Source organism: Leopardus geoffroyi, chromosome D4 (assembly GCF_018350155.1).
Source record: "Leopardus geoffroyi isolate Oge1 chromosome D4, O.geoffroyi_Oge1_pat1.0, whole genome shotgun sequence".
In the NCBI taxonomy this organism is placed as follows: Eukaryota; Metazoa; Chordata; class Mammalia; order Carnivora; family Felidae; genus Leopardus; species Leopardus geoffroyi.
In genome coordinates, this window is record NC_059342.1 from 92,955,307 (window position 1) to 92,976,761 (window position 21,455).

Consider the following 21,455-nt stretch of genomic DNA (forward strand, 5'->3'; position numbering starts at 1 on the left):
GCAGGTGGCGCCAGGCCACCGGCTGCAGCCCTGACCCCCGTGGGGAGGCCCGGGGCTGACCCCGGGAGGGGGATGCTCAGGATGGAGAGCAAGATTGGGATCCCCACCGGACCCCCAAACAAGGGCCTGCAAACAAACGCAGCAGGTGTTCAGGGGCTTCCCCTGGCCCTGCCACCGAGGTGGCCCTGAGGACACAGCCCCATCCTCGCTCTCCTCAGGGCTCTCTACCTGTAGTGGCAAGGTGGCGGTGTCTTTTTTCTTAAAATTTTTAAGTGTTTATTTATTTTTGAGAGAGAGAGAGAGAGCGGGGGGGGGGGGCGGGGGGCAGAAAGAGAGAGGGAGACACAGAATCCGAAGCAGGCTCCAGGATCCGAGCTGTCAGCACAGAGCCCGACGCGGGGCTCGAACCCACGAACCGTGAGATCATGACCTGAGCCAGATGCTCAACCGGCTGAGAAGTTGGCAGCATCCTGATGTAGTGAAACAACAGAACATATCAGACTGTGTGATCCGGAGTACTATTCTAGAGTTGTTGAATTTTTAAAAAATGTTTGTTTATCTTTGCGAGAGAGACAGTGTGGGCAGGCGAGGGACAGAGAGAGGGGGAGACACAGGACCCGAAGCAGGTTCCAGGCTCCGAGCTGTCAGCACAAGGCCCGACACGGGACTCGAACCCACGAACCGTGAGATCATGACCTGAGCCGAAGTCAGACGCTTAACAGACTCCAGGCGCCCCTGGAGCTGTTTAAACACGTGTGTGGGCCACTGGATCACAAAATAGAAACGTCTCACCGTGGGCCATGATAAGAAAACCGGGCCAGTGGGGGACAATAGGTCTATAAACCAAACTGGAACTTTGGGGATGGAAGAAAGGAATGGCTGAGCGTAAACAGAATCCCCTCCACTCACACTCAGGAGGGGTGATGGGTGCCAGGGAAGGGGGGGTACGTGGTTGGAGGCACCTTACAGAGGATACTTGACCGGGGTCTTGAAGGGTGAGTAGGAGCTCGGCAGGTGGAGAAGCAGCAGAGGAGCAGAACAAGCAAGTGTGAAGGGAAAGGTCATGTATGAGAGCAATGGGGCCTCCTCACAGAGCCCAGGAGGGGGCCTGTGGGGGGGAGGGTCCCAAGGGGAGAGGGCTGGACCCCCGGCTGGAGAGGAAAACCACCACCTCAGGGTGGAGGGTGGAGCAGGGGCCACTGCAAAATCCCAGGCCACAGAAAGACCGTGTTTCAAGAAATATTTAACATCTCCCCCTTCTCTCCCATCTTCTCCCGCTGCCCCTGCACAGGCGCTGTGGGCACTTTTCAAACCTCTCCCGGCCTCAGGCCTACCTGCCTCCCCCCACCAGTTCCGCATCCTGACCCTGCCAGACCCTCCCCACCAGCTGGGCGCGAGCGGAGAGCCAGAACCGCATGCCCAGTGAGTCAGAGCTAGGATGTGAGTGCGCTAGAGTTAGGCTAACTTCAGGGGTGCCAGCGGATGGGGAGAGCCCGGTGGCCAGCCTGGAGGAGGGCAGCCCACCGGCAGCTACCGTGAAGGTGTCCATCAGCGTCCACAGACAACTGCGACCAAGCCCAGCCCCCGGTGGCACAGACAGCCGCGTCCACGAGTGTGTGGCCCGCAGACCCCCAAGCTTGAGAGGACTCGGACACTCTAGGGGCACCCAGTGTCCCCGCGACGCTGACACCCAGTCGGGTCGAAACGCTTAAGTCTGCGCTGCATCCTCATTGTCCCAGGAAGGGGCAAGCCCAGGGCTGCGGCTGGAGTCGCCCCCCCACCCCGTCCCCGTCCCCCCGCCCGGCCGCAAGCCCTGCGGGTCGCACTCGCGAACGGCCGCGGCCGGTCCGGGACCAGCGTGGACCCTCAGCACCGACTCGAGGAGCGCGCCGCTCGCAGCCCAGCCCTCGCGGGCGCGCGCCTGCGCACTGCCAGCCGCCTCGGGCACCGCGGCGCGTGCGCGGAGGAGCTGCCCACGATCTGCGCCTGCGCAAGACAGAGAGAGCCGCCGGCGGCGTACGCGGTGCGAGGGTTCGGTCGGCAACGTTAAGGGCCGCGCGCGCACGCAGGCACGTAAGCACGCACGCCCTGGGGAAGGGCCGCGTTCCGGCCGCTCGCAGTCGGCCCGAGCAGGGGGAAGGGAGGCGCCTTCGGTGTCGGCACGGGCGGAGGGGTGGGAGGGAAGCCCTACGGTGGCCGCGGAGGGACGGCGCTACGGCTCCCACGCTGGGCCAAACGCTGCCGGCCGCCGGGCGCGCGGGCCCCGGGCCCTCCGGGGCGCCCTCGGGCGGGGACGCGTGAGCGGCCGGGACCCGCAGTCGCCGCGCCATCGGCACCATGCGGCCGCCCTGCTCCTGCAGCCCCTCGTGCCGGGGGGACCCGCCGGCCCGGCCGCCCGCACCGCCGGCCTCCCCCGACGCCGGCGCGGAGAGGGCACCTGGTGAGCGGCGGGCGGGCCTGCCCCGGGGTGGCGGGCGGCCGCCGCCTGCCGGGTCCCCGCCGGTCCTCGCCCGCCTCGGAAGCCCGCGGCGCCGGCGCTGGAGGACCGTGCGTGGGGGCGGCGGCGGGCGCGTCCCCGCGACCAGCAGGGAGCGGGCGGGGACCCTGCGGACGAGGCCGGGCCGAGGCGAGCCGCGCGGAGCCGCCCGGAGGCGCGGGACCAGGTTCTGGCCAAGCCTGCGGGAAGGGCTGGGCGCGCCCGGCCGCCGCCTCCGCGGCCCTCAGCGCAGACCCCGGGTCCCCGCGGCAGGGCCCCCGTGTGATGTGGCTCCCGAGCCCGCAACCAACCTGGCCGCCCCGGTCTCACACGTCCTGTACTTGCATGTTTTTCCACCCACAAGTTATTTAGGCGACCTGTGAGTGGCAGTTACTAGAGAGCCACTTGGTATTTATTTCTCCTTTCCTTGCGCCCAATCTGTGGGCCTGTGATGGCACCACTGGCAGTCAGCTGTCCTCCGCCTGGCGGGCACGGCCACCAGCTAGCCCCCAGCACCCCGGGGAGCACAGCGCAGCGAGCATCCCTGCTTTGCAGAGCAGGGACGGGAGGGTGACGTAAACCGCTCCAGCTTGCTCCTAGTGGGTGACCGCGCCAGGGTTCAGGCCCAGCAGGTGACCTCGGAGCCCCGCAACCCGCTGTCTGCAGCACTTGGCCTGTCAAGTTGCTGAGGCGAACTCATCCGTCTGTGTCCCTGTGAAGTGTCCCCGGTAGTCCCTGTGGAAAGAGCAACACCGCCCTCCCCCCCCCCCCCCCCCCAGCCCCAGTAGATCCCCCTGACCTAGACTCAGTTCCGCTGCGGCCCCAGGGCTGGCTGCTTTCCCAGAACGGATGCACCTGCTCACATCGTCCCGGGGCTGACCCGGCTCCTCTCTGTCGATTTCCTGCAGGCCACCGCCTCCCCCAGGGCTCAGCGGCTGGCTTCCAGGCCTAGGTGCCCATGACGCCTATGCTGACCACTGCCCGGACGCCACCGCTGCCGCAAGCTAGCACCACCGCCCAGGCCCCGATGCCGGTCATGCCCATCCCGCGGCGGGTGCGCTCCTTCCACGGCCCGCACACCACCTGCCTGCACGCAGCCTGCGGGCCGGCGCGCACCTCCCGCCTGGCGCGCACGAAGTACAACAACTTCGACGTCTACATCCGGGCGCGCTGGCTCTACGGCTTCATCCGCTTCCTGCTCTACTTTAGCTGCAGCCTGTTCACGGCCACGCTGTGGGGCGCGCTGGCCGCCCTCTTCTGCCTGCAGTACCTGGGCGTGCGCGTCCTGCTGCGCTTCCAGCTCAAGCTGTCGGTGCTGCTGCTGCTGCTTGGCCGCCGGCGCGTCGACTTCCGCCTCCTGAACGAGCTGCTCATCTACGGGATCCGAGTAACCGTGCTGCTGGTTGGGGGCCTGGGCTGGTGCTTCATGGTCTTCGTGGACATGTGAGGGGCAGCGGCGGGCCCGGCTCTGGGGTTTCTCTGGCCCGACCGGCGGCGGCGGGTGCGCCTGTGGCCGTGTTCTCCTCGACGGGGCAGGTCAGGTCCTCGTTCTTCCCGAGCCGGCTCACGGAGGGGGGTCGGCCCGGCTCACGGAGGGGGGTCGGCCGAGGCGTCCGCCCCGCCTCCAGCACGTGGGGGAGGGGGACTGAGGCTGCGCCGCGAAGGGGACGCGGGTGCCCCCTCTGCTGCCGGATTTCCGCCCCGATCTTCCTGGTGTGGCCGAGTCTGTACGGCGCCCGTGGCCGCCAGCCTGGACCTCCAGCCCCCGCGCTGCCAGGGCGGGCCCCGTTGGCCTCATCTGCCCCGGGGCAGCCTGTGTGTCTCTGCTGCCTGTCCGGCACACGGGCGTGGGCCGGGGTGTGCGAGTTCGTCCTGGCCAGCCGCCGGCCCCCTTCCGGCGAACCCCCAGCCCCTGCCCCAGCCTCAGGGGAGCGTCGGGCTCAGCTCCCTGAGGTACCACACTGCCACGAGGCTGTTCCCTCTGCCCTGGGCCGCCGAATCCGGGCACGGCTCGCACACTCTGCGCCTGCGACCCTGAGAGGCGTAGGGGGTCCTGCGTCCCAGGCCAGGCTTCAGGGTCTTGTTGGTTTGCTTAGATGCAGTCTGGTGGGGGTGCAGGCGGCCTTGGCAGCTTCCCTAGATCAGGGGCCGGCCCAGGGCAGTGCTGGGTCCGGGCAGGCCCGTCTTCTTCGGCCGGTTTATTGACATCAGGTTGGATGCCACAGCCTCTTCAAGTGTGGATTTCTGAGGAGGCGGCTTAACTCCTTGCTTGCTGGGGGAGGGGCTCTGGCTTCTCTTCCTCGGAGTGGTGGCTGGAAGGGGACCGCACGTGCACGGAGCTGACGTCAGAGGTCTCGAGGAGGTGCGGCACGGCCTGAGTGGGCACCGCAGAAGCACAAGCAAAGCTTCTGTGTCAAAAGCACCTCTTAGAGTTATGCGTGTGCCCCAGGGCCGGGCCTCTAAGCCAGGGACGTTCAGCCCCGTGCTCCTGCCCTGGTGGCCGCCAGAGCAGCTGTGGAGTGAAAGGCAGAAATGCATGGGGGGCGGGAGAGAACAAAGGGCTGGTAGTCCAGCGGGGGCCAATGTGTTGCCCGGACCCCTGGCCTTGGCCTTCTCTTTCAGAGGAGGACAGAGTGGCCTGGGGGCTCAGTAGTCACTGTGGGTCTGTTGGCAAGTGAGAAGGCGCTTTGAATAATCGTGCTGGGGCAACAGGCAGAGACCAGGGACAGGACACAGCCCCATACTAGGGAGTGACAGACCCACGCTTCACCCTAGCTTGTCCCCACCCCCACCCCCGGGTGTGGGCAGTGCCCCTTTGGCCCTGCCTGGCCGGGCGGTCCGGTGGCGGCGGTAGGGAGCTGTCAGACGGTTGGGTCCCACTGGAAGAGAGCCCCAAGGCAGGTGGAGAAGGCGAAGGGCGCTCGGCGGTGAACCGCGCTCTGACTTGCAGCTTCCAGATCGCCGACCCGAGGGCAGCCCGAAGGCTCCTGGTTCGCAGTTCTTTTAGTTCCCCGGACGGCAGGCGGGGAGCTGACCTGCGTGCACGCCACTGCTCAGCGCCGCAGAACCCTTTGCACTAAGTCATGCTGTTTCCTCAAAGTTTTGTTTCGTGTTAATGGACTCGGATTCCCCCAGAGCTCCCATCGGTGGGGTGGGCACGTGTCCGCGAAGTCAGGACGGCAGGAGGGGTCCGGCCGTGCGAGGGGGTGGCGCCCTGAACACAAAGCTACTCCGCGTCTCGAGTGCCTGTCAAATTCTTTATTGAAATGAGCCACCTGCATTAAACTTATTTTTTTAACATGTTGACGGAGTCATTGTTTAAAGCGCAAAATCTTATTTTATTTTTTAAGGATGTAACCAACCGAAAACGTCGCAGATGGCGTCTGTCACGAGTAACACTGGGAGCGTGTTAAAGCAGTCATCTGTGATGCCAGGGGAGGAACAGACGTGGTGGGCTTTGGCGGGCCCACCTTGACCTCGGAGTCCTGGGGACTCGGTCAGGATGGCAGGGACAGTGGCAGCGCTGGTGGGGGGCCCTGGCCGGGTCCACGAGGGCCGACTTCCACCAGCAGACGGGCGTGAAGGGTCCTTACAGGGCGAGGGGACGCCCGTGCGGTGAGTGGAAACAGGTCACAGAAGTGAGCACAGCGTGAGTTCCACTTCAGGGGAAGATACGTGTGTGCGGAGAAAACCCTGGCTGAAAACTCAAGTCGTGGTTCTTGTTTAACCAAAAGCACATGGGGCGCCCGACCGGCCCAGCCCGCAGAGCGTGCGAGTCTCAAATCTCAGAGTGGTGAGTACGGAAAAGAAAGCGTAAGTGACCAAAACACTCGGAAAGATGACAGACGCCTGATTACTTAGTACCCTCAGCTTGTCAGGGTTTCCTGGCTTCTGTGCAGGGACGCCCGTGTCTGACTTCTCCCAGCTCACCGCCGAAGGCGGCATCCCTCCAAGCTGCCGTGGCAGCCAGAAAGTGCCACGGAGAGGCCGTTCTCTGCGGCTTCCGGAATCTTGTGGAACGGAGGGTTTTCTCAGAAGAAAACAATCCAGGTCATGCGGGGGGTAGCTTTCGATGGCACAGCTGGTAACATCCCCGAGAGTGGCAGAGGCTGCTCAGGAGGTGGCGTTTGTCCCGCCTCAGGCGGCCCTTGGGGCTGGGCCGGGCGTGCACCTGTAGGCGTGGTCCCCGGCACGCCGAGCCTCAGGACGCCGGCCTTCCCGGCCTTCCCGGGGCCTCGCCTGGTTTGAGGCCAGTGGGGGTGCTGTCTTCCCAGGCGCCCAAGGCCTGCATGGTGGGGGCGCTGCTGTGCCACCGGCCTCGCGGGATGCTGAGGCCTGACCCGGGTGCCGTGGCTCCCAGGTAGCGGACCAAGCAGGCTGTGATGGTGCTCGGTGAGCACGAGCCCTCGGGGTTTGAGGTGCCGTCCAGTGAGGGGTTTCCCGCCAACTCCCACCCACCTCGGGGCTGAAGTCACCCCTGCCCTCAGCCCCTCTCTTCGAGGACAACGTGCAGGGTCCCGGGCGGGTGGACGGCAGGAGTGGGATGTGAGGTTTCAGTTAAGGAGCTGCCACTCAGAGTGGTCCGGGCCCCGGGGCACCACGTGAGGCGGTGGCTGGCTCAGCTGGGGAGGGTGACCCGTGAGGGCAGCTTCTGGGGAGAGCAGGCTTCCTGCTGAGATGTCTTCTTCAGAGCAGAGCGTCTGCTCATTGTGGGCTCGACATCTTCGAGAAGAAAGGAACGACCTACAGGCCTGGAGGCTGGCCACGAGGAGGCAGGTGCCGGGGCCAAGTGGAGACGAAGCCTGGCCTGAGCACAGGTCCCAGGGCGATGCTGGTAAATGCCAGGAGCCGGAGCTGGTCTGACCAGACCCCAGAGCCAGTGAGCTGGGAGGGCAGGGGGGGCCCCTGGTGCTCATGCGGGACTCCAGGTGGGAGAAGATGGGCTCAGAGAGCATCTGGAAGGTTCTGCAGGTGGCAGTGCTGCCCCCGGTGATGGGACAGGACGGAGGTGGGGGCGAGTGGGCCCTTGATTTGGGAACCTGGCCTGCCAGAGAGCTGGGGGGAGGGGGGGGGTGGGGCTGGGACTTGGCCCGGAGGCAGTGTGTGTGGGGGAGAGGGAAGCCAGACAGGAGGATGGTCCAGTTGGCAAGGTCGCAGGGAGGCCAGGGTGAGGACAGAAGCAAAGGGAGGCACAGGGCGGGGGCGGGGCGAGGAGGAACCGGAGAAGCACTTTCCTTGAACAAAGGCGTGGGTGCCGGGTCCCTGCGGGCCAGAGCCAGGTGCCGGGACACAGGAGGAGAAGCCTCTGGACACTCCTGTGCACTCAGGCTCGCTGTCCAGTCTGTCCCTTTGCTGAGGGACTCCCAGGGCCTGACTCCTCCGTGGCTGGTGTGAGGGGCTGTCAGAGGGGATGGCGGCCAGGAGGGGCAGTGACTTGGGAGCTTCTGGAAACCAGATGCTTATTTGAGAAAGTCTGGGTGCCGTGCAGACCCCGGGGCAGCCGACCGGGCACCTCATGCTCTCTCTGCACTTCTGGCAGCCCCTGAGGAGGTCGCACCTCGAGGGGTAGTCAGTCCCCCGTGTCGTTCCCCATCCCTGCACCCCCCTCCCGGGGCAGGGGGGGGGCAGCCAGCTGCATGGTGGGAGGAGGACACAGCCCCACCCGGGAGGACGGCTGGGGTGGGCACGGCCCCAGTCTGGAGCGGAGGGTGGCCCCCTCCCCCAGGGGCTGCTGCGGAGGACAGGGCGATCTGCTGGGGCTCCCTGCACAGATACGGCTGGTCCCTGACCTTGAGAGGTCCCTGTCGCTTCCAGCGTGCGATTGGGTGAGGGAGCTGGCGCACGGCAGGGCGTTCGGTGCTGATTCAGCCCTTTCTGGGAAGGGAGCGAGCTTTCTTCTCCTTTCTCCCTCGTTGGTGCTGTTAGGAAAGGGCCTCTCTGGGCCAGCTCCTCCAGGATGGCCTTTCCTCCCATCCCCTCGAGGCTGGCCCGCTGCTCTGCACCCGGGAGCCACTTTCCAGAAATCCCAGCCCGGGGCTGCCGCCTCCCTGACAGCTCCCAGAGGCGGGAGCGCCCTGCCTCAGCAGCATCCCTGCCCGGAGGGGACAGGGAGGGCGGGAGGGAGCCGCTGATTCAGCAGCGGCTCCTGGGCTGCGCCCCTCCCCCCCCCCCCCCCCCCCCCCCCCCACCGCGGGCAGCGTGCCCAGGCCTGCTGGCGGCTGTGTCACACGGGGCCTCTGGCAGGGTTGCTGTGGCGCTCGTTGTGTGGCCGGCTCTGCGCCTGGTGCTGGGGGAGGGCCTGCCGCAGAGGAGGGTGTGCGGTGAGCAGGGCTACCTGGGCCCGGGAAGCGAGCGCGCCCTTGTCCAAGAGAGGGCAGAGCCCCACTCCTGGGCCGGTGCGGCCTCACAGGAGCCCAGGCCAGGCCAGACTTCCTCCAGCCCTGGCCAGTTCGACCAGCTCACCTACCACCCTGACCTGGGGCTAGACGCTTCCCCAGCCCTGGGCGGGGACATGATGCAGTGCTGGCCTGTCCTTGGCTCCGGCCTGGCCAGCTGAGGGGGGCAGCTGGGGCCAGAGCCCGGGGTGGGGGGGGGGCACGAGCCGGAACCTCCTAGGGTCCAGCATGGGCCTGGTTTGCTCCTAACTGTGCTGGGAAGCCCAGAGTGTCAGGTGGCTGGGGGGGGCGGGGCACCGAGGGCAGGCCCCAGGCCAGGAAGGTGCTGGCGCCCTGTGAACGGGGTTGAGCAGAGACGGGCCTTTCCTCAGCATGCCTGTCACCTGTCACGGAGGGGGCCGTGGGCTGGGGGCAGACACCTGGGGCAGGGTGGGGACCGGTGTGGGCCTGGAGGCCCAGGAGGAGTCTGGAAAGGCAGGAGGGAGGCCACAGGAAGATGGGGTGGGGGCGGCTAGGCTAGGTCGCTGGGTGGGGAGGTCTGTGTGTTTGGGCAGGGCAGGGCCTGAGGCACCCCACCGACCTCTGCGTGGCAGTCCTGCCGGTGGGCGAGTGTTCAGACGAAAGCCCGCAGGCCCGCCGGCCGATGTGCTGATGTGCAAGCCTGACCAGCGCGTGGGCATCAGCATGCTGACCGCCATCCAGTCCCCTTCCTGAGAATATTCATGCCTAGTCCTGGCTGAAATGCCGCATGAATATTCACGCGGAGATCAATCAGTCCAGGCCGAGGGTGATGTCACGGGGAGAAGAGCAGTGAGCAGTCAGGTGGAGGTGCGTCCCCGGTGCGGGGCCGGCGAGGTGCCCCCACCGTGGGGCCGGGTCCAGGTCACCGGGGCACAGGAGGCCGGCCGGGGCTGCGGGCCCCTTCCTTCCAGGAGGACCCAGAAGAGGCCTCGGGGCTTTTGCACCGGGTGCCGCGGTCTCAGAAGGGCAGGGAACGGCCACCTGCCTGCCCTCACTGGGGTCAGGAGTCCTCCCCGGGAAGCCCCCGACCCCAGGCACCCGGGGCCCCCCCTGACGCCCTGCCAACTCAGGTGAGCAGAGGTGGTGCGTTTCCAGGTCTTCGCAGCGGCCCAGCCGCACCCCTGCTCCATTCTCCCACCGCCTGGACCCCCAGAACTCTCCTCCCGCACAGGGCAGGGGCAGGGGCAGCCCTTGGGTGATAGAATGTGAGTTCGTTATTTACAACACGGCCTGACAGGCCTGCCGTAAGGGTAACAGGAATTACTTGTGCTCGACTAGCCCCGCCCCCTGTTCGCAGCTCCAGGCTCCCGGATGCGGCGCGAGGGTCCCGCCGATGACACAGCCTGGAGTGGGTTCAGCCCGTGCTCAGCACCACGCGTGTGGTGAGTGTGCATTTCAGAGCGGTGCAGCCCCTTCAGCCAGCCGCGTGGCTAGGGTGTGCGTGTGTGTGCGTGCGCGCGCGCTCACACGTGCGCGTGCCCCTGCGTGCAGGCGTGTTTTCTATTCATCCAGAGACCGAGCAGGACGGGGTGGACGGGTCCTGGCCCAGCCCACCGGCACCGGTGTTTCCCCCAGGTGCCCTACGAGGGGACAGGGCAGCCCCTCATGGCCACTGTCCCCGTGTCCCTGCCTTGAAAACAGACTGCTGTAGAAAGCTGAAACCCTTCCCGCGTTTGGGTCAGATGGTCCTGAGCTGACCCGCATGAAGGGCCTTGTTTCTTGGACGCTGTGCTGTGCCATGTTCTCTCCCCTCCGGGACCAGCTTTCCCTGCAAGACGGGGGAGAGGAAAGCCAGAGCGGCCGGACTCACAGTCCGGAGGGGACAGGGCTGCTGCTGCACGAGGCTCTTCCCAGAGCGGGAGGGCAGCCGGGGCAGGTGTTTCCCACTGGCAGGAGCTGCAGAGGGGAAGGCGGGGGACTCCTGATGTCCGTCCCCACACCGCCCCGGTGGGCCAGAGCTCTGGGTGGCCCTCTTCTGGGGAAGGTGTGGAAGCCAGAGGCCGAGGCTGCGTCAGGGAGATGAGATGGCCCTGGGACAGGGCAGGAAGGCCCTTCGCGGCCCAGACCTGTTCCAGGTCCTGACCTCAGGGGTAGGTGGCCAGACCTCCGGGGGTGCGGCATGCTGGCACAGCCGTGGGATGGACGAACAGGGGTGAAGGGCTGTCCTGTCTCAGGGCATCCCCGCGGCCGTAACCCAACACCACCGACGGCCCCACGACCACGGCTCTGGAGGCTGCGAGGCCAGGATCCTGCACCGGCAGACTTCTGGCTGTGTCCTCCTGCGGCGGGAGCCGCTCGGGAGCTCTGGAGTCCCTCCCCTGAGGCTCCACCCCACGACCCCCTCCGCTCCCCAAGGCCCCGCGTCCTAACACCTTCACCTCGGGGTGGACCCTGAGGACGGCACGTTCTTGTGCCCGTAGGCCCTTGACGCTTTCTGCACGACCGTGTCCAGGGTCACTCCGTGCTCTGCGAGCTCGGTGTCCGCGGCGGAGCGTCTCCCTCCAGGAGCGTCCGTGGGGGTGGGCGGCTGCCTTTTGCCCAGCTCTCCCGGGCAGGTAGCCGCCGCCTCGGACCCGGCCCCCGGCGCCCCCGCACGGGTCTTCCCTGGGCGTCCCCGGCTGCGCCTCCGAGGCCCGCTTCCGGGCAGTGTGTGCCCGGCCCTCACCTGTGTCCTGCAGGCGGCACAGAGTGTCCCCCAGCTGCTGCGCCCGCCCTGGTGTGACCGGGCCAGGCTCCGCCGTCCCTCCCGGGAGGAGGGGAGTCCGCGAAGCCACCCCGCGCCTCAGCCTTCTCGGGAGCAGGAAGCCACAGCTGCTGTGCAGCTGCACAAAGCGGTGGAAATTTAGGACAAAAGAGGAAGGAGATGGGAGCATCCGATTTAAACTGAGGGGAGGCGCGCAGAAGCCGAAACGGTGCTGCCCTAATTCACGTGCGCGGAGAGCCACCAAGTCCGCCGCCGTTGACGCGGAACCAAAATACTCACCCAGTTTCCTTCTGTGTAAGGGATCCAAACTCGCCTCCGAGGACTCACAGATGTCCCCGGGCCCCGTGGGGCGCGGCCTCAGATGGCCCCGGTGCACAGCAGTCCCCCTCCGGCCGCAGGGTCCCGGGGCGCTGGTCCGGCTGCAGAAGGGGGTCCGGCGGAAGCAGAGGCTGGGGGAGCTGGGGGGGGGGGGCAGGCGAGCTCAGCAGTCTCCAGCTGCCGCCTAAGGACCCACTCGCAGCGGAGCCGCGGGGCCCAGGGTTGGCGAGCAAGCCAGCGAGCGGAGGGGGCGAGCCCCAGCCCCAGCACCGAGCTGCCGGGCCCCCCCCCCCCACTCCAGCCTGGAGCGGGGTCTGTGTGCCGACACCAACTAAGCCAGTGCCAGCAGAGGAAAAGCCCGTCTCTGCCAGGGTGGCCGCGGTGCAGGCTGACAAGCCGTGACCCCTCAGGGAAGGTTAGGAACCTCTGGTTCTAACTGTGCCTCAGTCACATGCTCCAACCGACCAGAACGAGCCTGCTCGGCCTGGGTTTGGGAGAGGTGGCTTCTCCGACCCAGAGGATTCAACCCAGCTGTCTGTCCGGGCCTTTGGCGAAATGCCCAGGGGAACCCCCGCCCCTGCGCAGCTTTGGAGGGGAGTCAAGGAGAGGGTCTGCCCCTGCTCACACACCTGTCTGGAGCCAGGCGCGCCCAGCCCAGGATGCCCTGGCTGGGGCCGGGTGTGGAGCGTGGGGGGCGGGGAAGGGGGCAGGTTCCGCCACCAGCGGGGGCCGGGACCCCACACCCTCAAGCACCTTCGCCCTTTCTGTTCACTGGGGAGACACTCTCGACCTGGCTCCTGCCTCCCCTGATGTGTCGTTCTCTCTCTCTCTCAAATAAATAAACTTAAAAAACAAGGAGGTACCCGGACCCAGTGGACGCAGGGCTGTGGCAGTTCCCCGGTGGGGCAGGGGCTCCAGCAGCCATGGGGACGTGTCACCAGCACGTAGGCCGGGCCTGAGCTAAGGCCACACCTGGCGACCGGAAGGCCCACTCTGGCCCTTCCCCTGGGCTGACCGCCTCATGTGGGCAGCCCGAATCCGAACCACCGGGGCCTCGCCCAGAATTCTCCAGGACGGGGGCGCCTGGGTGGCTCAGTTGGTTAAGCATCTGACTTTTGATTCACTCCCTCTCTCTCTCTGCTCCTCACTCCCTCTCTCAAAATAAATAAACATTGAAAAAAAAAGAAGAATTTTCCGGGACAAAAGACAGATGACAAGGATGGTGGCCACGGCCAGCAGGGCCCAGGGCCCTGGTGTCCACGGGGCAGGGCTGGATCCAGTCTCCCCTGCAGCCCCAGTCACACCACCCAGAGCAGACAGTCGGGTCCTCGAGGGGCAGGGCTGCCCCCCCCCCCCCACCGTCTGTCACTTTTGGCTTTTTTCCCTGGGGAAGCCCAGACCGTGGCCATCTGAGGGGACACCACGGGCCACAGGGCAATTCTGGGACACGTGACCGCATGGCCACACACAGGCAGGGACGAGGGACAGCACACATCCCTTTCTTCTCTGGGGGGGCGAGGTTGTGAGCAGGAGGACCCTGCCTGGGACAGCCACATGGAGTGACTGCAGGGGCCCGCTCCATGGGCCCTCCTGCCAGCTCCTCCCGGTCGATGACTAGCTGTGGGTCATGGGCTCCCCCCGCCCTCCAAGCCCTGGAGAGCCTACGTGAGGCGTGTCACCTGGGTCAGGGCTTGGAGCGTAGAGGCCCGGGGCCTCCTCTGTGCTGCCCGTCTGAGCAGAGAGCAGGCCCAAGACCCCTTGCCGGGGAACTCGGATGTCTTGCGAGCCAGAATGGCAGTGGAGGGAAAGGAGGAGTGGGAGCCACAGCTGGGGTGGCCCATCACCCCGCCATGCTCCACACCACCCCCAGGGGCCCGTCTGGGGGTAGGCCATGCGTGCGGTGGGCCCAGGAGCAGGGCTGCTGGGTGCTTGGAGGAGGCGTGCCCCTCGAGGCCACTCTGCTCCCAGCCGTGGGGCTCAGCGGGGAGCCCCAAGGTGAGGGATGGCCCGCAGCCCACGCTGAGGATTTAGGTGAAGGCACGGAGAGGAGTCACCGCATCAGAGGACTTAAACCTCACGACCCCTACAGACAAGATGAAGCGGCCCTCGGAGAGGCAGCAGGGCATGGAGAGGAGGGTCCAGCGGGTCGGAGGGCAAGAGAGCAGAGCGGATGTGTCCCCTCCTAACCCCAAGGGGAGGGCTCTGCTGGTGGGCACACCCGGGCCCACTGCGCTGGCCCCACCACCTCTGGCTGAACGGCTTTAGTCCTTCCGTGCCTGCGGACCAGCAAGCGCCTGGCTTTCCTCACAGGACCAGACCCAGACTTGAATCTGAGGGGCCCAGCTGCCCTCTAGCTGCCCGACAGTGGGTGAAAGCTCCTGGCGAAAGAGCCTGCACGTGCAGACCCCGGGTCCAGCGGTCCTGCCTGGGGACTGTGCTCCCGGGAGTCTGGGGTCTGAGCCATCACGTCCCCCCCATCCATCCCCGAGGGCTCCGGGTCCACAGCTGGCAGCCAGCAGGGCCTGTGGGTCTCAGGCAGGGGCCCACAGGGGTGGAGGGCAGGCCAGGCAGGGCCCGACGGCACTCCCCACGGATCCCAGTGTGGACCAGCACACCTCAGATCCTAATGTGCACACTGGTCATGTCGGGGCGGGGGGGCAGCACAACGCAGATTGTGGTTCAGCAGGACAGGGGCCCAGGAGGAGGTGTAGACAGTGGGGGAGGACCAAGCTGGCAGCGTGGCTCGTGGCTCGGGGAGCCACTAGGTCTTTGGTGGAGGGCAGTTCGACCGCGTGGCCAGACGCTCACAGACCACTGGCTTTGGGGCAGCGGTGAGCACAGGTGACGGCAGGGACCCTGCATCCCTGCGCACTGGTCCCTGGCCACATCTGGTCTGACTCCCGGGGCCTCCGACTCCAGCGGGAACTATCCAGGGGCTCACGCAGCCCACACGGGAGGCCACGTTCCCCCAAACTGCCCCCCAGCAGGCCTCCCGCCCTGCTCCCTCCCCCTGGTTCCATCTCCTGGGGTCCTCACCAGCTCAGCCTTCCCTGGACTCCGGGGGAGTCCCCAGTGGGTCTCGTAGAACCCAGCGGTCAGGGCCCCCTCCCCCTCCCCCTCCCCCACTGCGCCCTGTCTCCAGCAGCGTGACCCTTAAGGTATTTCCCGGAAGTGGAATCTGAACACCGTTCTGCTGTAAGAAAGACGACATCTGGCGGTCCCATCGAAGGACACGGGTTGTTTCCACCCCTTGGCCGCTGGGAAGGGTGCCGCGAACGTGGGGGTGCAGACAGCGCTCCGAGCCCCTGCCTGCAATGTTGGTCCGTACCCACAAGGGGACCCGCTGGACTGTGTGCAATTCTACGTTTGATCCTGGAGACCGCGCACCTTTCCCGGCCGAACGCGTTCAGTCCGTGCGGGCAGAGCTGGAGGTGAGTCTGTGGCCGCCCTGGCTGGTTTCTGGGTCCCACTCTGCTGTCCTACCGCGTGAAGGACCTCACTGTGCACACAGCACTTTCTAGCTTCGTTTTTAACTGACCGTCCCCCTGGCTCGGACAGAAGCCCCAGGACTGCGGCCCTGGCCCACCTTGCTCCCCAGCACATCCGTGGCCGAGCACCAGGCCTGGCACACAGCTGTGCTCAAGGATGACCTGGTCTTCCTGCTCTGGGGGCAGGCGAGCCAGCCTGTTCGCCCCCTGCCCCCCACCTTGGCGAGGGGCCTGGCCCGCAACCCTCCCGGGCTGCCGGAGCTCAGCAACTGTGGCTCTTCACCCTGGGTAGGGGCCCGATTAACCCATGTGCTATTAGCCATACCTATGGCTGCCTTGAGGGGGCCCAACCCTGCGAGAGCCACCGGGGGGGTCAGGATGGCTTCCCTGAGCACCCGAGGAGACCACCTAAGGGACGAACCGATCAGAGTTCACTTGCCAATACAGAGTGGAGGTATCCCAGGCAGGGGAATTGCAGGTGCAAAGGCCCTGTGACAGTGGGTACAGGGGAAATCAGCCAGCACAGGCAATGGCCCATGTGCTACAAGGAGGGTGTGGGTGGGTGGGAGGAGGACCAAGGCCAGGGAGCGGGTAGAGGCCAACTGCTCAGGCCTGCTGGGAACTCACTGAGCACAGAATGAGGCCCTGGCCAGGCCTTCTCTGCGGGGCTGGGACCCCGGGACTCTTCTGCCAGATCCGCTGCAGAGCAAGCCTGGTCCCTGTTCGGTGTGGGCCAGTGCTCCTGACGTGGACCTGGCGGTGGGTGAGGGGTGCCAGGCAGCTGGAGCCAGGAGTCACGGCGGCCTGCACACCACGCTGGGCTTCTGAGCACAGCAATGACACCCCAGAAGAGGTGCCAGTGACCACATGTGCCCTTGCGTGCAAGGCCCACGTAAGTGCCTTGCAGCCCAGTTCGTTCCCAAGGGGGAGTGGAGGGACCCCCGGGGTGGAGGGTCTGTTGTCTCCTGGGGGTTCCCGCCCATCTTCCAGGGTGACTGTGGTAAGGACAGAAACGGCAGAGGGACCAGGAAGGTTTGTGACAGGCCAAGCTGGCAGACCTCCAGGTAAGTTTGGCTGCCGGCCTTCCTAGGAGGGTCTGGGGGAGGGGCAAGGCCCCTGAGACTCCCAACCTGCTGGCACCTTCCATTGTCCCCTCCTCCAGCAGGAATGCACAGAATGCTGCCCTGGGGGCAGGCCCTCAGCTCCCCATCTGCCCCCAATCTCCAGGAGCTGGGCCAGGAACCAAAGCGAGGTGGTTTCCAGGGGAGGGGCGTGGGCTGTGTTTAAGGTTGGCCACTGCCCTCCAGATGTCCTGTGTTGGGCTTTGGCAGGAAGGGTGGCCTGGGTCTGTGGGGTCCCTGCCTGGTGTCCTATGCCTTATCGCCCAGGACGGCCACGAGGCGTGGGCAGCTCTTGCCCGCCCCCCACCCCCACCCCTTCCCGTGGATCCCGGCTTCCCTCAAAGGCTCCGCAGCATCACCCTGGGGTCCTGGGCAGGCTTCCTGGAGGGTGCGGGCTACAGGATCAGGTTGGAGTGTTTAATGTTAAAAGGGGCGGTGGCCTCCATTTGAATCCCAAACTGGGGACGGGGGATGGGCGGGCAAACCCCCACCTGCTAAAACTGGAGGACTGACTGCAGACCTGGGGGTAGGGGTCTGCGGCGTGGCTGGCCTCTGCCCCCGCTGAGATCCCGGACTCCGGGGTGAGACTGGGGGCCCCACTCAAACCCTGGCCGCGAGGGGACAGCCGGGGCTGTCGGGGGCCCCCCTGCACCGCCCAGTCGGCAGGGAGCAGGATCCTGACAAAGGGATGCTTTGTGGGCTGCTGGCGTGTGGCCGGGGCCTCTCCCGGATCTTCCCTCGGGTGGGGTGGAATCGGAGCCTCGCCACTTTGCTGGCAGCAACCCGGGGTCAGGCCTGGGGTCTTCCCTGACTCTGCCATGCTGGGACCACCGGGCGCTCACGGGAAAGCCCTCCCCGTGGCGGCGGTGGCTGGGGAAGAGCCCACCTGGGGCAGCTTCTGAGGCAGGGTTAGGGACCTACGGTCAGTCGGTTCCTTTGGGCCCCAGCAAACTCCTCTTTGGACGATAAAAGAGGCTTCCTCCCGAGAGGATGCAAATGCCACGGCAGCAAAGGGCTTTAAGACGTCGTTGCTTCTGTACCAACAGGCAGGACTGGGGGGCGGACACCCCCCCCCCCGCGCTCCCTGCAAGGCCCAGCCCGGAGCTCCCCGCTCTCGCCGAGAGGACAGGCCCCTGTGCACATCTAGTGGGGGAAATGCCGCTCTCCTGCTCCATCGCTTATGGGGCTGTTCGCAGGCCGGCAGTCCCGGCCTGGGCTCTGACCCTGAGGTCCCCTGCCTGCTGCTTCCCTTCCTGCTGACTGGGTACTCCTGACACTCCACGGGCAGGAAGGAGGCACCAAAACTCAGGCAGGTGGGCAGGGGCTCCGGCCCCTCATCAACGGGGGCACAGCACCCCTCAGGCTCCCACATTCTGCAGATAGGTACTGTCACCTGACCTGTGCCGGGCATCCCATTGGGCCAAGGCCAGGGTGGTGGGCAAGACGGGGAGCCTGTACCCGTGCGGGCAGGGGAGAAGGGGTTGTGAATGTCAGGAGTGGATTAGCATTAGCACCAGGGTTGGGTCAGGGGGAGCTGGCTGGCGGTGGCCCATCTGGCTCTTTTATATGGAAGGGTCGGGAAGGCCCAGGCTCCAGGTATGACTGGCAGAGACCCAAAGGAAGTAAGTAGTCTCAGAGACAAGGGGGGGGGGGGGTTGGGGGGGTGTGGTGGAGAAGGCGTACAGGTACTGGGAACAGCAGGTGCAAAGTCCCTGGGGCAGAAGGAGGCCAGCAGTTGGAGGGCCCATGCAGAAACCCGTGTGGCTGGAGTGGAGTCAGGATGCTGGAGCTGCACGGGGACCAGGTAGGGGTGAGTGTGGGGTGGGGACCCAGGTCGTGGCCGTCGCAAAGACTTGGGCTCAAGTTCTGTGTGGGAAGGAGACTGGGGGACCCGAGCAGAGGGGTGATGTGATCTGACACGTTCCGAGCCGTCTCTGTGCTGCTGTGCCGTGACAGACCGGGGCAGGGGCACTGGGAGGTTAGGGAGACAGGGAGCCCAGCTTCAAGGCCGCTGCAGTAACTTGGGGAGAAGGGGGTCGGACCAGGAGGGCAATGGGGAGCGCGTGGGTTCGAGAGAGGTGACGAGGAGGGGTCCGAGGTGGTTGGGCCTGAGCCGCCCAAAGGCTGAGCTGACGCTCCCCGAAGCAGGGGAGGCAGGGGCGGGTCTGGGGCACGGGGAGCCGCTCCGTGTGGCCATGTCTCCGTGACACGGCCCTCAGCCACCCAGGCGGGCAGGAGTCGAGGAGGCGGCTGGCGGAGCAAGGCGTGAGTTCGGGTGTGCTTGCCGGGCCTCAATCCTCGTTGGAGACGAGCCTCGGATGGAGGAGGTCGGCGTCCTCCAGACCTGGTGTCGCAGCGCGCACAGACCTGACGGCTGCATCCGGTCCCGAAACCCCTCGGTTCAGAGGCCCAGGAAGAAAACCGTGCAGGATGCAGAGTTTGGGGGTGTGTGTGGCCAGGGGAGCCCAGGGAGGAGAAAGGTGCTCCCGCAGCCCTCCTCGATGGAGCACCAGCTCCGGGGAGTCATTTCCCCGGCAGGTGTTCGCAGGGCACGCAGCCACCTGCAGGACGTCCCCCTTTGGTGGGGCGCCAAAGCCTACTGCGTGGGGGAGGGGGAGGCAGACAGGTGGCCGGCACGGGTTCTCCGCCCTGCTCCTCATACTCCACCTGGGTGGTTCGTCAGTGTGCAGACCTCTCTGGTGACTTCCCTCTTCCCCCACAGCCCGATGCTCTCTGCCCCGGCGGCAGGACCACACGCCAGGCCGGGCCTTCCTGAGCGGAGAAAACCCTTGCTGGCATCTCAGAGGGGCTGCGGGGCTAATCGGGTCCTGCAAGAGGGGCCTGCGGCCACCGGGCCGGCGTATCAGCCAGCAGCAAGCTGGCGGCTCACAACGTCTGACTCACAATGGTCAAACGGAGGCAGGAGGTGCTCAGGCCCCCGCCCTGGCTGGGCTCAAGTCCTCCCCGCCTGCTGGGAGCCCTGGCTGAGCGAGCCCCAAGCTGGCTGCACTTTCTTGCTGAGCGGCGCTATTCTCGTTAGCAGAACAGGGGTAGAAAGAGCTAACCTCACAGGACCGTCGGAGCGTAGTTAGCCCGCACGGAACACGCACAGACCACAAACAGGCCACGCACAGTGTACGCACAGAGCACGCGCGGAACACGCACAGAGCACGCGCGGAACACGCACAGAGCACGCACAGAGCACGCGCGGAACACGCGGTGCAGGCCTGGAGGCGAGCGGGCCGTCAGCACCTGCATTTAAATGTGCTTGTGCAGGGGCGCCTGGGTGGCGCAGTCGGTTAAGCGTCTGACTTCAGCCAGGTCACGATCTCGCGGTCCGTGAGTTCGAGCCCCGCGTCAGGCTCTGGGCTGATGGCTCAGAGCCTGGAGCCTGTTTCCGATTCTGTGTCTCCCTCTCTCTCTGCCCCTCCCCTGTTCATGCTCTGTCTCTCTCTGTCCCAAAAATAAATAAAAAAATGTTAAAAAAAAAAAAAATGTGCTTGTGCAGTGTACTCACACCCAGTTGCACAGAGACTGCAGCAAATCCTGTTACCTTCGGGGAACAGGTTTTTGGTCATCTGTTGTCTTTTAAAAACTTTACAATGTTTTCCGAATGTCCTCCATTACAGAAGAAAGACTTTGAGATTTAGAAAACAGAGTGATGGAAGCAATCAGATGGTGCAAATGTGTGAACCAGATCCCCACGGGCAGGAGAGTGCAGACAGACGCCTCCCATGCCCTGTCTAGGGAGGCCGTCACACCTCTAGACCCTCTGTGGGTCCTTATCCACGCCGGGACCCCGGTGCTGGCCATGAGAGGATCTCAGCAACTCATGGATGATGGCTTCTCGTGCTCTCGCCCTGGGCTGGAAGTGCTCAGACACTAGTCTGTCCCTGCTCACGCGTGTCCTCTGTAGAAGCCCAAATTTCCCAGGGCCGGAGGGTGTCTGCACAGCCAAGATCCTCAGTAGCACGTAGGAGCCGGTGGGATCCTGAGGCCCCGGGCCTCTGCCCCACACCACCCTGCGGGCACCCGTGCTGGCAGGGCACCTCCCGGACCACGTGAGCACAGGCCAAACCGCAAGTCTGTGCCTCTGGTGGGTAGAGGCCCCTTGGACACGCCAGACTGCCCCTTGGGCTTGGAAACTGCAGTAGGCTGGACTGGTCTGGGGATGAGGGGATTGGGGCCCTGTTAGGTCTGAGTGGGGCTCTGGGGGCGTCCCAGAGAGTCCTCGAGAGTTCACACCCATCCTCCCAGAGGGCAAGGCAGGAGAGAGCTGGTGGGAGGCTGTTTTCTGTGCAGTCTCAAGTTGGAGTTGGGGGGGCGGGAGGGGTCAGCGTACGATCAAGGTGAAGGACCCGGCTTGTGCTTGGGGACGGACGTTCTTGGACGGGCTTCTGACCATTGTCCTAGGAATGACCTTGGCTAACTGTCTTGCAGGGCTGTAGCCCTAGCCTCTTACCCCAAGGGGTCCAGAACATTCTCTGGGAGGGTGGGTGGGCGTCTTGTTCTTCACATTAACCCCCTCCTCCTGGTGACCCCACTTGGTACCACCCCCATTTTCCCATGAGGACCCTTGTGGGAGGGAGGGAGCCAGGCTGTCTCTGGCCTGTCCTGACTGAAGACTCCAGATTGAAAAGGGGGCCTTTGTGGGGTGCTGCGGGTGCGGGTGCCTGGCCTGTTTGACTTAAAGGCTCACCTGTGTCTACAGGAGCGTGGCCTCGGGCAAACCCGGATCCCGGGGGGAGGGGAGGGGAGGGGAGGGCGGGGTGGGGGGAGGGGAGGGCGGGGTGGGGGGAGGGGCGGCCGGTGGGAATGAATGACAATAATGCGCCAGCGCGCCCGGATCCAGCCAGGCCTGAAAGCAGCCCCGGCCAAGTTCCCGGGGCCGAGCGAGAGGCCCCGGGGCCCGACGCCAGGTTCGCCCAAAGG

General features: G+C 65.8%; 2 protein-coding genes across 6 annotated transcripts; one reads left to right on the plus strand and one right to left on the minus strand.

The window, feature by feature from the left end:
* Positions 1-1,962: 1,962 nt before the first annotated feature.
* On the plus strand, positions 1,963-5,779 carry TMEM250 (transmembrane protein 250). Of its 4 annotated transcripts, none has more exons than XM_045467973.1 (2): positions 1,963-2,069; positions 3,385-5,779. In XM_045467973.1, the coding sequence occupies exon 2, from the start codon at positions 3,435-3,437 to the stop codon at positions 3,921-3,923; it is 489 nt and encodes a 162-aa protein (XP_045323929.1). In that variant the 5' UTR covers positions 1,963-2,069; positions 3,385-3,434; the 3' UTR covers positions 3,924-5,779. The 4 variants fall into 4 exon arrangements, with proteins under 4 accessions (XP_045323929.1, XP_045323928.1, XP_045323927.1 ...); XM_045467972.1 differs by having other exon boundaries at positions 1,981-2,073; XM_045467971.1 differs by lacking the exon at positions 1,963-2,069 and adding an exon at positions 2,110-2,440.
* On the minus strand, positions 5,715-9,614 carry LOC123592648 (formin-like protein 16). Of its 2 annotated transcripts, XM_045467943.1 has the most exons (3): positions 9,452-9,614; positions 8,266-8,394; positions 5,715-7,920 (listed from the first exon to the last, which is right to left on the minus strand). In XM_045467943.1, the coding sequence occupies exons 1-3, from the start codon at positions 9,567-9,569 to the stop codon at positions 7,421-7,423; spliced, it is 747 nt and encodes a 248-aa protein (XP_045323899.1). In that variant the 5' UTR covers positions 9,570-9,614; the 3' UTR covers positions 5,715-7,420. The 2 variants fall into 2 exon arrangements, with proteins under 2 accessions (XP_045323899.1, XP_045323898.1); XM_045467942.1 differs by having other exon boundaries at positions 5,715-8,394.
* Between the last annotated feature and the right edge of the window lie 11,841 nt (positions 9,615-21,455).

Coding starts and splice junctions, on each gene's coding strand:
- TMEM250 (XM_045467973.1), top strand. CDS start 3,435: ATGACGCCTATGCTGACCACTGCCCGGACGCCACCGCTGCCGCAAGCT.
- LOC123592648 (XM_045467942.1), bottom strand. CDS start 9,569: ATGGCGGTCAGCATGCTGATGCCCACGCGCTGGTCAGGCTTGCACATC. Junction 8,395..9,451: donor GGCAGGACTGCCACGCAGAG/GTCGGTGGGGTG, acceptor CTTTCCTAACAG/CACCAACGAGGGAGAAAGGA.